Below are 13940 nucleotides of genomic sequence, written 5' to 3'. Positions count from 1 at the left end.
CACATGGACAATCTACAGAGAACTTGCAGTTGTATGCAGCATTTTATTACATCCTCAGGACATGTCCAAGTGTTTCACAGCCAATGAATTGCTTTTTGAAGTTGTCACTGTTTAGAGAATAATGAGGCTACTGTACCACAGCACCTTGTTTTGTTGTCAATCCACTCTCTTATTACACCCGTGTTACTGCTGTCTTTACTCCCAAGTATTACTTTTGTTCCCCCTCCCGTCACGAGTGAATTAATTCAGGAAGAGGAACCGACTGAGTACCTGATAAAGGGAGCCAGCTTGCCACATCTCAGAATGGTCTGCAACTCATCTGCATGTCTCACATTCTATTACTACCCTGAGGCAAAGATTAGGGGATATGGGACAGAATGTTCATACCTTGACTGCACGGCCAACCATTACATTGAAATAAATGCGCAGCCAGGGTTATTAGATCTACATCATTCCACAAACTTAACAGACACTCAAGAATTTACAGAACAAAGCAACTGCTGATTCAGACTGGCAGGGTGGGGCAAAGGAAAGAGGCAGAAATAAATCTCAGAGCTCTCAAGAATTTGCACTCAATCTGGGGACAGATGGACAGTGAACATATCAGGAGGATCATCTGGTTAGACAATCAGCAAGCCTTTTCCAGATTTATATATAGACCGCAAGTGAGAAAGCTGCATGCAGGAAAAAGTAATAATCTAACTGTCTCACAGTAGATAGTCTACTTACACCAAGATGAAAATTTAGGCTGGCCCACTCATTCCCTTTCAATTATTTGAAAAATGTACCGATGGTAGTAGCAACTTGTTCAGATACCAAAATATGGCATTTTACACATTTTAAGGATGCACTTCACAGCCAATGAATTACTTTTGAAGTGTAGTCACTGCTGTTACACAGGCTAATGCAGCAGCTAATTTGCACACAGGAAGATCCAATAAAAACAACAATGAAATAAATACCCAGATTATCTGTTTTTAGGTGTTGGCTGAGGTACACAAACTTCCCCTGCTTCTCAAATCGTGCGGTGGTTTTTTTTCCACATCCACCTGCGGGCAGACGGGGCCTCAGTTTAATGTCTCAACAGAAAGACAGCACCTCCGACAGTGCAGCACTCCCTCAGTACTGCACTGGAATGTCAGCTTAGATTATGTGCTCAAGTCTCTAGAGTGAGACTTGAACCCTCAACCATCTGACTCAGGCGAGAGTGGTACCACTGAGCTAAGGCCTGACACTTAAGCAGACAGAAATTACTCCAGAACACAGGAATTAAACCAGTTACAGCAGTGTTTTTTTTCTGAACACTAACTGTGCTCCACTAGAAAACGGGACCACTCCGATACTCACTTTTTTGCTTTGGTGCTGTTGGGGTAATCCACCACCATCCCACCTGTGAAACCAGCCTTCATCGCCTGCGCTGTGATTAACTCCAGCTGGGGGCAAAAAAAAAAAAATCATACTGATTTTAGTTGTTCTCAATCATTCATTCTCCCTTCCCTTTAGGCTTGACTGTTCGGTGGGATGTAATTTGGTGGGCACCCTTTGGTACCTTGCCCAAGTGGCACTGTGGTAGCGCTCTCTTCCGAGTCAGGTGGGGTTGTAGGTTAAAGCCCCACTCTCAGACTTCATATAATCCAGACCATGACCCCAAAACAACACTGAGGCTGCATTCATTACAGCATTGTTGGCGATGCCTTCCTTAGGCTGCGGTCCTGAACCAAGGCACTATTATCTGCCTGTTTTGTTGCTTTAAGTGCATGTTAAAGATCCCATGGTGCTATGTGATGAGAACAAGCAGCAATATTGGCTACACAATCAACACAATTCCAAGTAGTTCAGTGTGTGCATTGTGTTTTGAGACATTTGAGATGTGACAAGGTATTCCAAAAGTGTGTTTTTTTCCTAAAAAAAAATGTTTCTATGTTGAGGCTAAACAGTGAGTGTGAGAGGCAATTCAACTGCAGGGGGCATCAGAACTGAGCCCAATTCTGTTCTTGCCCAAATAACCAAACATGTACATTTGTAGCAGGGGTTACTGCATGGCAATCTGAAGTGAGAATCTTGGCTATTTTTTCCAGAAGGTTCAGTTGCTTGCTGCTTAAACTGAAAGAGCCATTTGGAAGCACTCTCAGTAACTTCCAACACAATCCAAATTAAAAGTGGCACAGATTATACACTAATACTACAGAATCTGTGAGAATAGGAGCAACTGCTGCTAATGTGAACGGACAATGCCTACAGAGGCTGTACGAGGACGTAGCCAGGTAGTGACATATCAAACTACAATAACACCATGAATGAATGCTAAAAATCCAACCAAAGCCTGCAGCGCTCAAAACATAACACTGAGCACTACCCTCCTCCAATGGCCTGATAGATAACAGACATCTAATGTAGCATGACATTATTCTGAGCAGAAGATCAGAGGTTCAATGCCTTGTCTGTGTCGAATTAAATTGGATGTTAACAATGAGCCTGGCACTTTATGTTTCAGAAAGGGACGGCAAGAAAGACAACTAGAGATCCTAGAAAATTACAATACAGGAGAACATTTGACCCACCGTGTCTGTGCTAGCTCTTTGAAAGAGCTATCCAATTTAGTGCCACTCCCTTGCTCTTTTCTCAGTGCCCTGCAAATGTTTGCTTTTCAAGAAAACATCCAATTCTCTTTTGAAAAAGTTACTTCTGAATCTGCTTCAACCATCCTTTCAAGCCGTGCATTCCAGATCATCATAACTCACTGTGTAAAAAGAACTCTCATCTTCTTTCCTCTTTTGTCAATTATCTTAAAACTATGCCCTCTGGTTACAGACTCTTCTGTCAGTGCAATAGTTTCTCAAAGAGTCAAGAGGTTTACAGCACAGAAACAGATCCTTCGGCCCAACGTGCCTGCACCGACCATCAAGCACCCGTCCAAAACTAATCCCGCTTCCCCGCACTTGGCCCATAGCCTAGTATGTTATGGTTTTCAAGTGCTCATCTAAATACTTCTTAAACGTCGTGCATGTTCTCCTTACTTACTCTATTGAAAACTTTCATAATTTCGAAAACCTCTTTTAAATCTTAACTTTATCTGTTCTATCATGCTGCTGTTTGCTATCCAGTGACCTCGCTGGAAAGTGTACTTATGTACAGGTCAGATGACAAGGCAATTGAGCTTGACAAGTGATGCTCTCCTTCGATCAACAGCTCAATGACACTGGTCATTTCAGCTTGGGTGAAGAATGGCCACTGCATGAAGTACTGGAGTGCTGTTGATACCTATGGAGCAATGACACCAAGAGTCACTGCTACTCAATGGAAAAAAAAAGCAACCAGCATTGAGCCAGAGAGGCTTCCTTCCCTTACACAATCTAATAGGATGAGTGTCAGGTACCAAGGCAGGCACTTAAGCTCACACACCGTCACCTTATCAAATGATCATTTAAAGAGTTAGCCACAAGCTTTGTGTGGAATAAGATTTCAGTGAGCGTGCTGAATTTATCACTGAAAAACAGTCACGATTCATTGCACTTTGAGCAAGCCAGAAGCACGACCAGAACAGGAGTCTGACACGCACACACACCATATGTTGGGTATTAAGTTTCACTATTTTAATATTGTGATAACCAACCTGCTCAGAGTTCTCAGGATATAACTGAAACACAGCTCTAGCTCCTCGCACCTGTAAAACATACAAATGAATACAGAAAACAGCCACGCTAGCCAAGAAAAACACAAGGATTTTGTTAAATCCCAGCTTCATTACAGTGAATATTAACAGCTTCTTTAGGAGTTCACCTGGCAAATCTGCTCCAAAAGGCTCCCACACCAAACCCTCAATAGCTCTCAACTAGAGGGTCATAGCTCAGTAGGGTGTGATCTCTGACCCTTGCTGAGGGGCATGATGCATCTGAGTAAAATGGGGGTAGGGATGTTACAGCTGAGTACAGTGGGGGAAAAGGAGGGAAAAACAATTAAAATGTCTGGCTGTACATTATAATTTGTTCTTCTGGTTTTCCTGCATCACCTGAATACACAGAGCTGCTCTGCTTACAACTTCGTTATAACGAGGATCCTTAAGGTGATATCCTACAGATAAAGCAAGCAATCTGCACACAAAATCACCCACATCGGTACCGAGAGTGCCTGGATATTGAAGCTGCTCAGTCTCAAAGCTTACCAGACTGGCGTACAGGGAGCTGAAGAATTTGTAGAGCCGCTTTGGAGGACTATGACTCTTCTTATCCGCATTACAAAGCCACTGCAAGGCAGAAATACTGAGGGGAGAAAGAGAAAGCACACCATTAAACTCACTACTTCCACTTTAGTTCTCTTTTTGGTCTCCCAGCTCTTGCCCAAACTGCCAGGTATTTGAAGATTGAATGCTTTGCTTCCGACTAAATGATAGATAACCTACCATACCCTCATTTAGTTATTTTGTGGAAAGAATTTCCACTTTCTGATATTTGGGATGTTGGGTGGGATGGGGATTGGTGTGAGATTATGACAGGAGAGAGAGAAGAAAGATCAAACAAAATTACTACTGGACTATGAAAACACTGCTTCACAGCAGAGTTAAGAGCCTTGTTCAAACATGATGTCTAGGCAACAACCAAAGAATGAGGAGCGATTATAAATAGCGCTCTGACTTTTAATAAAAAGACTGGTACCAAACTTACACCCAGTTTAAAACATCTAGGCTATTCAGAGAGGTGTGAGAATCTGGGATTGTTTAGCCTGAAGAGATAGTGGTTCAGGGAGAGACTGATCGAGCATTCCAGATTCCTAAGGGAATGGATCAATAAAATTACACATTGATAATGTTCAAGATTGCCACAGACTCCAGAATCAAGAGATATAGACACAAAGTAAGAGAGAAGTTGCAGTTTAGATGTAATTTTACAGAGAGTGGTGAACATGTACAATGGATTGGCCAGAAAGGTAGAAAGTGTACAACTGAGTATTTATTTTTGGAACCAGTTGGACAGACTGCAAAACCTTATGTGTGGTGTATTTTCTGGCAATGCCTAGGTGACTTGGATAATGTGTTGGGATATTGGTACAGAGCAACTAGAGAGAACAGACACTTCAGTACAAAAAACATACAATCAGTTCCTGACCATCTTGACACCAGTGGCCTGAAGCTTAGCCTGGAAGAGATCAGAACAAGACCAAGCTATATTTTGAGAACTGAACATGAATGAAGGTCTGTAAAAGAATTCACATCAAAAAGCTGCTTTTGAAAATTCGGCACTTAACCAGTAAATACATTTAAATGAGAGAATGTAAGCTCATTGGCTGTGAAATACTAGGCACCACACCAATTTTGCAGTGTTGTAAGCACTTGTAAATGGAAAGGCATCTTTTATTCTTCAACCATACATGGCAGTGTTTGTCAACACTAGCATACCATGTATATTATAGATGTAATCAATAAAACTCCATTGTAACAGTACAATTTGTGGGAAGATATTTTTGGACATCAACTTTAAAAAAGCTGCATCATGATTTTCTGATTTTAAAACCACTACAGCAGGGAAACACACAGTGGGATCATGGTTTGATACAAATAAAGAACTTGCATTTATTTTGCAACTTTCAAAACCCAAGGTCATCCCAAAGTACTCCAGAGCCAATGAAATACAGTCAGTGTTGTAGGCAAATGTAGAAGACAATTTGACACAGGAAGGTACCACAAACATTAATGTATTGAATGACCAGATCATCTGTAATAAAAGCAAAATACTGCGGATGCTGGAAATCTGAAATAAAAACAAGAAATGCTGGAAATACTCAGCAGGTCTGGCAGCATCTGTGGAGAGAGAAGCAGAGTTAACGTTTCAGGTCAGTGACCCTTCTTCAGAACTAGCAAATATTAGAAATGTAAAAGGTTATAAGCAAGTAAAGTGGGGGTGGGGCAAGAGATAACAAAGGAGAAAACTTTGCTCCACGACCTTCTGGTCAGCTATTCTGTGACCTTGTCCAATTTACACCTTCTCATTTGTTATCTCTTGTCCCACCCCCGCTTTACTTGCTTATAACCTATTACATTTCTAATATTTCCCAGCTCTGAAAAAGGGTCACTGACCAGATCATCTGTTTTTGGTGCTGGCGGTGAAAAGGTAAATGATGGCCAGGACACTGGGGAAAACTCCCTTGCTCAACACCGTGGGACTTTTTAAGTCCACTGGAGACAGTAAATGGAGCCTTGGTTTAACAGATCGCCAGAAAGGCAGCGCCTCTGACAATGCAGGACTCCCTCAATATTGCACTGGGGTCTCAGCCTGGATTATGTGCTCCAGGATCTGGAGTGGGGCTTGAACCCAAAACGTTCTGGAGCTCAGAGGCAAGAGCACCATCACTGAATCAAAGCTAATAGAGTGTTTAGTGCATTGGCAAACTTATGCAAATAATAATTAAAGGCCCAATTCAGCACCCAGAGAGTATCTTAATAATGCCTCGCATCACATTTCGCCACAGATTGTGTCAATGCTGCTCCACAACAGAGCCTTATGAGGGGACCCCGAAAGTTGAAAAGATCAGGCATATTAAAGGGAGGAGAGGGGAGAGTTTAAAAAATAAAATTTTATTTGGAAGGGATCACTTTCAATATAAACCATTCTCTACTTGGATGACAGTTTACAAAAAAAAAAAGTAAATTTAAACCTCCATCCTGCAAGAGATATTAGAAATGTTATTTCCTCACCTTGTGAAAACCAGAGTTCAGTTCCGTATTCAGCAGCTACTCAGCCAATTGGGACCCAGGTTAGTGGCTAGGCACCGCATTAAAGCTGTGCCACAGAATGGCACAATGTGAGTGTGGGCACACAAAGCTTCGTGCAATAAGCCTACCTGGCTCATCAATTGAGAGCAGGGACAATCTGTAGCACATAAACTCTTTTGCTGGTGTCCTAACTTGCACCAAATCCCACTCACCCATCTCCCTCGTACTCACTGACCTTTACTAGCTCCAAATCTGGCAATGCCTCAATTTTAAAATTCTCGTCCTTATTTTCAAATCCCTCCATGGCTTTGCTCCTCTCTATCTCTGTAACCTCTTCCAGCCCTAACATCATCCAAGATCTTTGTGTTCCTCCAATCTGGCCTCAGGCATACCCCCAATTTTCAAAGCTCCATTGGCTGCCATGCCTTTAGCTACTTGGCCCTAAGCTCTGGATTTTCTCTGTATGTCTTTCCACAATGCATGCACCTCTCTCTTTCCTCCTTTAATTCGCTCTTTCAAACCTACCACTTTGACCGAGCTTTTGATCACCTGCACTAATATCTCTTTATGGGGCTCAGTGACAAATTTTATCTGATAACACTCCCATGAAGCTCCTTAGGACACTTTACAACATTAAAGGGGTTATATAAATGCAATTTATGTTTTTGTGGACAAAAGAGAAAGTCTCATTGAAACAGGGTTGACTTCAGGTCCTGCACAGTCCACATGGACTGTTTACATTAATTACTTTACAGGGTGTAAATCTTTATGTAGAAGGCAATTCCAGGTCTCTATCAGTTTCTCTTTACCTGATGCAGCCATCAAAGGTGCCAGGCCGGAATGGAATCCCAGCACCCACATCTCCCAGAATGAGATCGCCTTCCACCTCTCTCTCCAACGCAACATCTACAAGGAAAAGTAAACATAAAGTCAGAGTCGTGTTGTATAGAAACAGTAGGACAAAATAGTTTTGATAGCTTGGGAGAAATGTCCTGTTACTCCATGGTTTTCAAATACAGGAGATTTTACAAGCACATGAATGACATTTTTGCTGCTTTGGAGTTAAGTTTTGTTATTTTACAGACTCCTCCTGTCCCTCAAAAACTTCTTTCTCTGGCTAAAAGTGCACAATGAGAAAGGCAACAGGAAATTTCCCACTTACAATGTCCAGTACCCTAAAGAATCTTTATCCAAGTTTCACATAACGATCCAGCTCAGAAACAAACCATTTTGGCCTATTTTTCTCCACAAGCCACCAGTCTAATCTGACGCCAGGTCACTCCCTACAACCTTTAACATCCCACCTACTCTAAGCCCACTAGCTCTTCATACTCGAAGATCAAACCCAGTCTAAACCCACTTGCCTGCTCACTCCTCATGCCCTTTAATATTTTTCATTTTCGAGTAGAAGTATGAAATCTGTTTCTTTATATTTACTTCTACAGCCAAATCATTATCTATATAAAAACTTGTGTCTATATTACACACAGCTGGCATTACTTACTTCCTGTGATACCTTGTTGATAAGTCCCTACTGTCTTAAACCAGCACATTCTCCGATCTGCTGTCAGTAACACCAAGAGAGATCTGCTAGTGAAACAAGCATTTTGGGGAAGCTTATAAGCTGACTTTATCCCCATTCTTACTTTTCAGTACCCCAGTGCCTCCCCAACAACGTACTGAGCCCTCTCAGCTGCTCGGGCAGCACTGCCGATATCCGAGTCAGGGGCATGGTGGGCTGCTGCCGTAGAGTTTTAAGCAAGTACCAAGATCCCCTGATTATTGAGCAGACAAATCAAATCAAACCCCAAATGCTGATACTATGTTTCTAAACTTTAAAGAGGAAAAAGCAGGGTCCAGTGCTTGGGAATCAGCTGATCTGCAGTCTGGTGCTCAGTGAGCCTATGCATCTACTTAAAACTCAAAGCCCCTCACCTGCTCCTCAAACACAAAGGTCAGTGTCAGAACACCTACTCTGCCATCCTAAATGGAACTAAAATACCTAAACGCAGAGGGAAGCAGTACTTGTCTAAACAAGGTCGCCCAAGGCTCTTCCACTGTTCCAGTGATCAATGAGCAATACAGTGTAGGGGCCAACGGCACTATGTCGCAGGACTTCTCAGCAAGCTAACAAGGTTTGGACCCCTGGAACATCACTTAAACATCACTTTTCCACAGTGTGAATCAAGGAACTACCAAATAGAAAAGCCCCAGTAATGAGGAAAAATAGTAAACATGCTTCACTTCTTTACTCAGAGTGGTTAGAATGTGGAACTTGCTACCACATGTGGCAGAGGCGATCCATTTAAATGAGAAGTTGGATAAGCATGAAAGAAGGAGGAATAAAATGAGATGCTGATAGAGTTGGAGTGGTGGGAGGAGGCTCATGTGGAGCATAACCACCAGCATAGACCAGTTGGGTCGAATGGCCTGCTCCTGTGGTGTAAAATTCTATCTTTTAGAACAGTTGCATGTTTAAACAATTTCAGTGCCACAAAAGTAACATGTGGAAACTAAGTTTCCACTGCAGGGACTTTTATACAACTGGAGTGTTGTTGACTCTTAACGCACAGATCTTCCACAGTCAATGACACTCCAACTAAAAATTCACCCTACCCAATTCTGTTCCAGAGACACGCTTTGCTGGGAGTCTTCCCAGTCTGCCAGAATTGCAGTCTCAGTGGCAGAGTTCAAATATAAAAATGGGAGTGCGACAGGGGCTGGAGTGGGGGGGGGGGGGGGGGGGCACAGTGCCAGGTAGTGGGCTGTACAAAGCCATGTTGTTGAATCTGTTTGCAAGAGAAATGCGTAATATTGTCTTGTTACCTACCAAGCATGGCTGCACTGATATCCACACCAACCCAGTGATGGCCTTCTTCTGAAAGGTAATCCCCACTGAGCCCTGATCCACACCTGGAACACAAACGGAAACAAAGTCACGATACTCCCACCAAGAGATAACAAGCCCAAGTACACATCTCTGACATGACGATATATTGAGTCATGCGCCAGTCATGGAACTCAGTAAGGTTGATCAGATTTGTAGCATCTAACAGACATTTGTGTGAATTGCTGTTCAGTTTCACAGGTTCAGTCAATGCCTCAGAAAAGAAAAATATGATGGCAAAAAATTAAAAGGATTATTACTTAAAATACTACACTAAAAATAGTTTCAACCCCATTTGTTTTCAATCGCCAGTTTTCAAATACAAACAGACACACATTTTTTTATTTGGAAAGGGCTGGGTAAAGCTTTGGATCGTTTTGATCAGGAAAGTGAGGGACAGTAGTGTTGCAGAATGGAAAAGTTTCCATTTCAGAAACACAGTGTCAGCAAACACTCGCACACCAGGTACAGAGCAGCCAGACACAGAGTAAACCTACCTCTGCCACAACAACGTGCTTCAGCCCTCAATTCAACAGATACCCTTCTGTGCCACTTTTTTCCAGCTTCCCTGCACCAGTCATCTTTAGACTGCTGATAAACGCTGAATTAGGCACGGTTTCATGCCATCGTCCCATCCCCACTTGGAACTGAATTGAGACTGTTAAAACACTTATCACATAGGACCCATATGGTCAACAGAGGAGGCTTTCATCCCACCAGTTTGGGCTGGAATTAAATCCTGCTTCTAGAGGTGAAAGGCCAGCAGCATTGTATCACCCAGTTTCATTGAGATATTTTAAACTGCACTCCCACCATCCCCACAATGAAACTCACTATAGCTATTTCCATAAATACGTAAAACTTCTATTTTCTTCCGTCCTTAAAAAGATCTTTTCTTCCAGATTCACAAATACAAAATGTGGCAAAATATAACAAACAACTCAAATGGGGCTGTTCTCACATGGCCAGAGTCCAGTGAAGAATGACGTCAGTAGAGGCCGGGTAGCAGATTCCCAGTCTGTTCAGGGGAACAGTGTGTGGAGCAGAAGGAACAAAAAGAGAGCAACAAGGATGACACAGCTGCACCTCAGTGTTAATTTTCTACGAAGATCTTACCCAAGGTTATAAAGATTTAAGAAGAACCCTACCCAACGTCTAACAGGAAGCAAGGTTGATCTTCCGGTAGATTGAGTAGTTCGACAGCTCTTTCCGACATCTGTGTCTGGATTTCAATCATACGAGAGCTGTGAAGGGAAGAAACCACAATTTAGTAATGTAATAGACTTGCTCCTGTCTGTTGATGACACCAAGTCTTTTTCCCATGTATTCTTGGGCTGTGGATGACACTGACAAAGCAGCATTTATTGCCCATCTCTAGTTAAGCCGAGGGAATTATGTGGTTGGAGTTACATGCATACCAGCCTGGGCAGGGGTGGCAGGTTTCCTTCCCTGATGGACATTAGTGAACCAGTTGGGTTTTTAAAATAATCCTGACAGCTTTCATGGTTACTTTCAGGCACCAGCCCACATAAAACCAGATGGCATGGTCGGACATAAATTTTGAGTGGTCAGTTCAATACCATAACCACTGGGTTACTGAATGCAAGACACTGAATTCAACTTCACAAAATTACTCATGTCCATTGAACAAAATAGAAGTTTTCCCCACCAACATTTTGTAATTACCCCCCTCCCCGCCCCCCCGACTGGCAACTTTCTATTTTCACCCAAGGGCAGAGGTTAGGATCAGTAAAGCACCTAGCCTGGAGAAGCAAGAATATTGCAGCCAAACCTAACCTGGTCCTCAATCTTCATCACACATCCACACCTAACAGCTGGATGCATAACCCTGGCTGAGTTCCCTCTCCCAAACCAGGGGACAGAGAGACCCCAGCACTGATCTGCTGGAAACAGCTAGCTTAGTGTAAACTAGGAATCAAACCATCGGATTTGTTTAACCTGCATGGCTCAGTAACATGTTCAACTGATGACAATCCTGCAAAATACTTCTCAAAATTTGATGATGAATTAGATCAAGTGGAATAAATTGCCTTCTGAAATCACAATGCCCATTAAACTTCTTACAAAAGACTAATTAATAGCACATTTGCCACTACACTACCTCATTTAACAGAATACCAATACCAGACACCAAAAAGGCAGGAATACTTACTTCTGCGTATATTTCCTGGCTTCACTTTCACTATAAAACTGAAAAAAAGAAAATGACCTTTAATCAGCCCTAGAGTTTAAGCCTCATTGTAAATTATACACCATCTAAAACTTCATAGGGTTTTGATTAGCTCATTTGTTTGACACCATTATAACCTGTATGCAAAACCGAACACAATGTCTCTGTGTGAGACACAACATGGACCCAGTAGGGAAACTAGCAGGGCACGAATACCACACCAGTACTGAACAGGCTGCAAATAATGTTACTCATTCAGATCAGCAAACTGCCCAAGGTCAGAATTTTTTAAAATTCATTCATGGATGTGGGCATCGTTGGCTAGGCCAGCATTTATTGCCCATCCCCACTTGCCCTTGAGAAGGTGGTGGTGAGCTGCCTTCTTGAACCGCCACAGTGCACGTGACATAGGTACACCCAGTGCTGTTAGGAAGGGAGTTCCAGGATTTTGACCCAGCGACACTGAAAGAACGGCGATATAGTTCCAAGTCAGGATGGTGTGTGATTTGGAGGGGAACTTGCAGGTGGCAGTGTTCCCATGCATTTACTGCCCTTGTCCTTGTAGTTAGTAGAGGTCACGGGTTTGGAAGGTGCTGTCTAAGGAGCTTTGTTGCGTTGCTGCAGTGCATCTTGTAGATAGTACACACTGCTGAATGTTTCTGGATGGGGTGCCAATCAAGTGGGCTGCTTTGTCCTGGATGGTGTCAAGCTTCTTGAGTGTTGTTGGAGCTGCACCCATCCACGCAAGTGGACAGTATTCCATCACACTCCTGACTTGTGCCTTGTAGATGGTGGACAGGCTTTGGGAAGTCAGGAGGTGAGTTACTCGCCACAGGATTCCTAGCCTCTGACCTGCTCTTGTAGCCACAATATTTATATGGCTACTCAAGTTCAGTTTCTGGTCAATGGTAACCCTGATGATGTTGATAGTGGGGATTCAGTGATCGTAATGCCATTGAATATAAAGAGGAGATGGTTAGATTCTCTCTTGTTGGAGGTTGTCATTGCCTGGCACCTCTGTGGTGTGAATGTTACTTGCCACTTATCAGCCCAAGCCTAGATATTGTCCAGTTCTTGCTGCATTTCTACATGGACTGCTTCAGTACCTGAGCAGTAGCGAATGGTGCTGAACATTGTGCAATCATCAGCGAACATCCCCACTTCTGACCTTATGATTGAAGGAAGATCATTGGTGAAGCAGCTGAAGATGGTTGGGCCTAGGATACTACCCTGAGGAACTCCTGCAGTGATGTCCTGGAGCTCAGATGATTGACCTCCAACAACCACAACCATCTTCCTTTGTGCTAGGTATGACTCCAACCAGCAGAGAGTTCCCCCCCCCCCCGATTCCCATTGACTTTAGTTGATGCCATACTCGGTCAAATGCTGCCTTGATGTCAAGGGCAGTCACTCTCACCTCACCTCACCTCACCTCGAGTTCAGCTCTTTTGTCCATGTTTAAACCAAGGCTGTCAGGAGTCGAGTGGACCTGGCAGAACCAAAACTGAGCATCATTGAGCACGCTATTGCTTAGCAGGTGCTGCTTGATAGCACTGTCAATGACACCTTCCATCACTTTACTGATGATTGACAGTAGACTGATGGGGCAGTAATTGGCTGAGTTGGTCTTGCCCTGCTTTTTGTGTACAGGACATACCAGTGCAATTTTCCACATTGCCGGGTAGATGCCAGTGTTGTAGCTGTAGTGGAACAGCTTGGCTAGCGGTGCGGCAAGTTCTGGAGCACAGGTCTTCAGTACTATTGCTGGAATATTGTCAGGGCCCATAGCCTTTGCAGTATCCAGTGTCTTCAGTCGTTTCTTGATATCACGCGGAGTGAATTGAATTGGCTGAAGTCTGGCATCTATGATGCTGGAAGATGACTAAAAGGCATGCTTTACATACTAGATGGCAACAACAGTCAGAGTCACTGCAGAATGTGCCCCTAACACTGACAGTACTGGGCGCAGGTGGGCGAACTCTCACACTGGTGGTGTACACCCTGTAGATTTCTCCGGCCCGGCCTCCAGGGCTATCAAGCATCCCGGCCCCACACCCCCATATTAATCAGTCGGCATTACCACTTCAGGCGGCGCCCGGTGCTCAGGCCTCCCGACACGAGCCGCCATCTTCCCCGGCGAGGATCGGAAGTGCGTG

The 13940-nt window shown here is 43.4% G+C and overlaps 1 protein-coding gene across 1 annotated transcript in view; it reads right to left on the bottom strand.

Annotated features, from left to right (window-relative positions):
• bud23 (BUD23 rRNA methyltransferase and ribosome maturation factor) overlaps positions 1-13940 on the bottom strand; it is a 27068-nt gene extending 13128 nt beyond the window's left edge. Inside the window, exons 1-8 of the mRNA XM_068044427.1 lie at positions 13865-13940; positions 11767-11804; positions 10742-10837; positions 9537-9619; positions 7516-7612; positions 4163-4259; positions 3614-3664; positions 1348-1433 (exon numbers count right to left, since the gene is read on the bottom strand). Of these exons, the coding sequence (XP_067900528.1) occupies positions 1348-1433; positions 3614-3664; positions 4163-4259; positions 7516-7612; positions 9537-9619; positions 10742-10837; positions 11767-11804; positions 13865-13912 (596 nt within the window). The 5' untranslated portion in view covers positions 13913-13940. The remainder of the gene's footprint in view (positions 1-1347; positions 1434-3613; positions 3665-4162; positions 4260-7515; positions 7613-9536; positions 9620-10741; positions 10838-11766; positions 11805-13864) is intronic.

This window comes from Heterodontus francisci, chromosome 13 (genome assembly GCF_036365525.1).
Source record: "Heterodontus francisci isolate sHetFra1 chromosome 13, sHetFra1.hap1, whole genome shotgun sequence".
In the NCBI taxonomy this organism is placed as follows: Eukaryota; Metazoa; Chordata; class Chondrichthyes; order Heterodontiformes; family Heterodontidae; genus Heterodontus; species Heterodontus francisci.
Note: the sequence above shows the minus strand (reverse complement) of the source record. Positions and strands in the feature narration are given on the sequence as shown.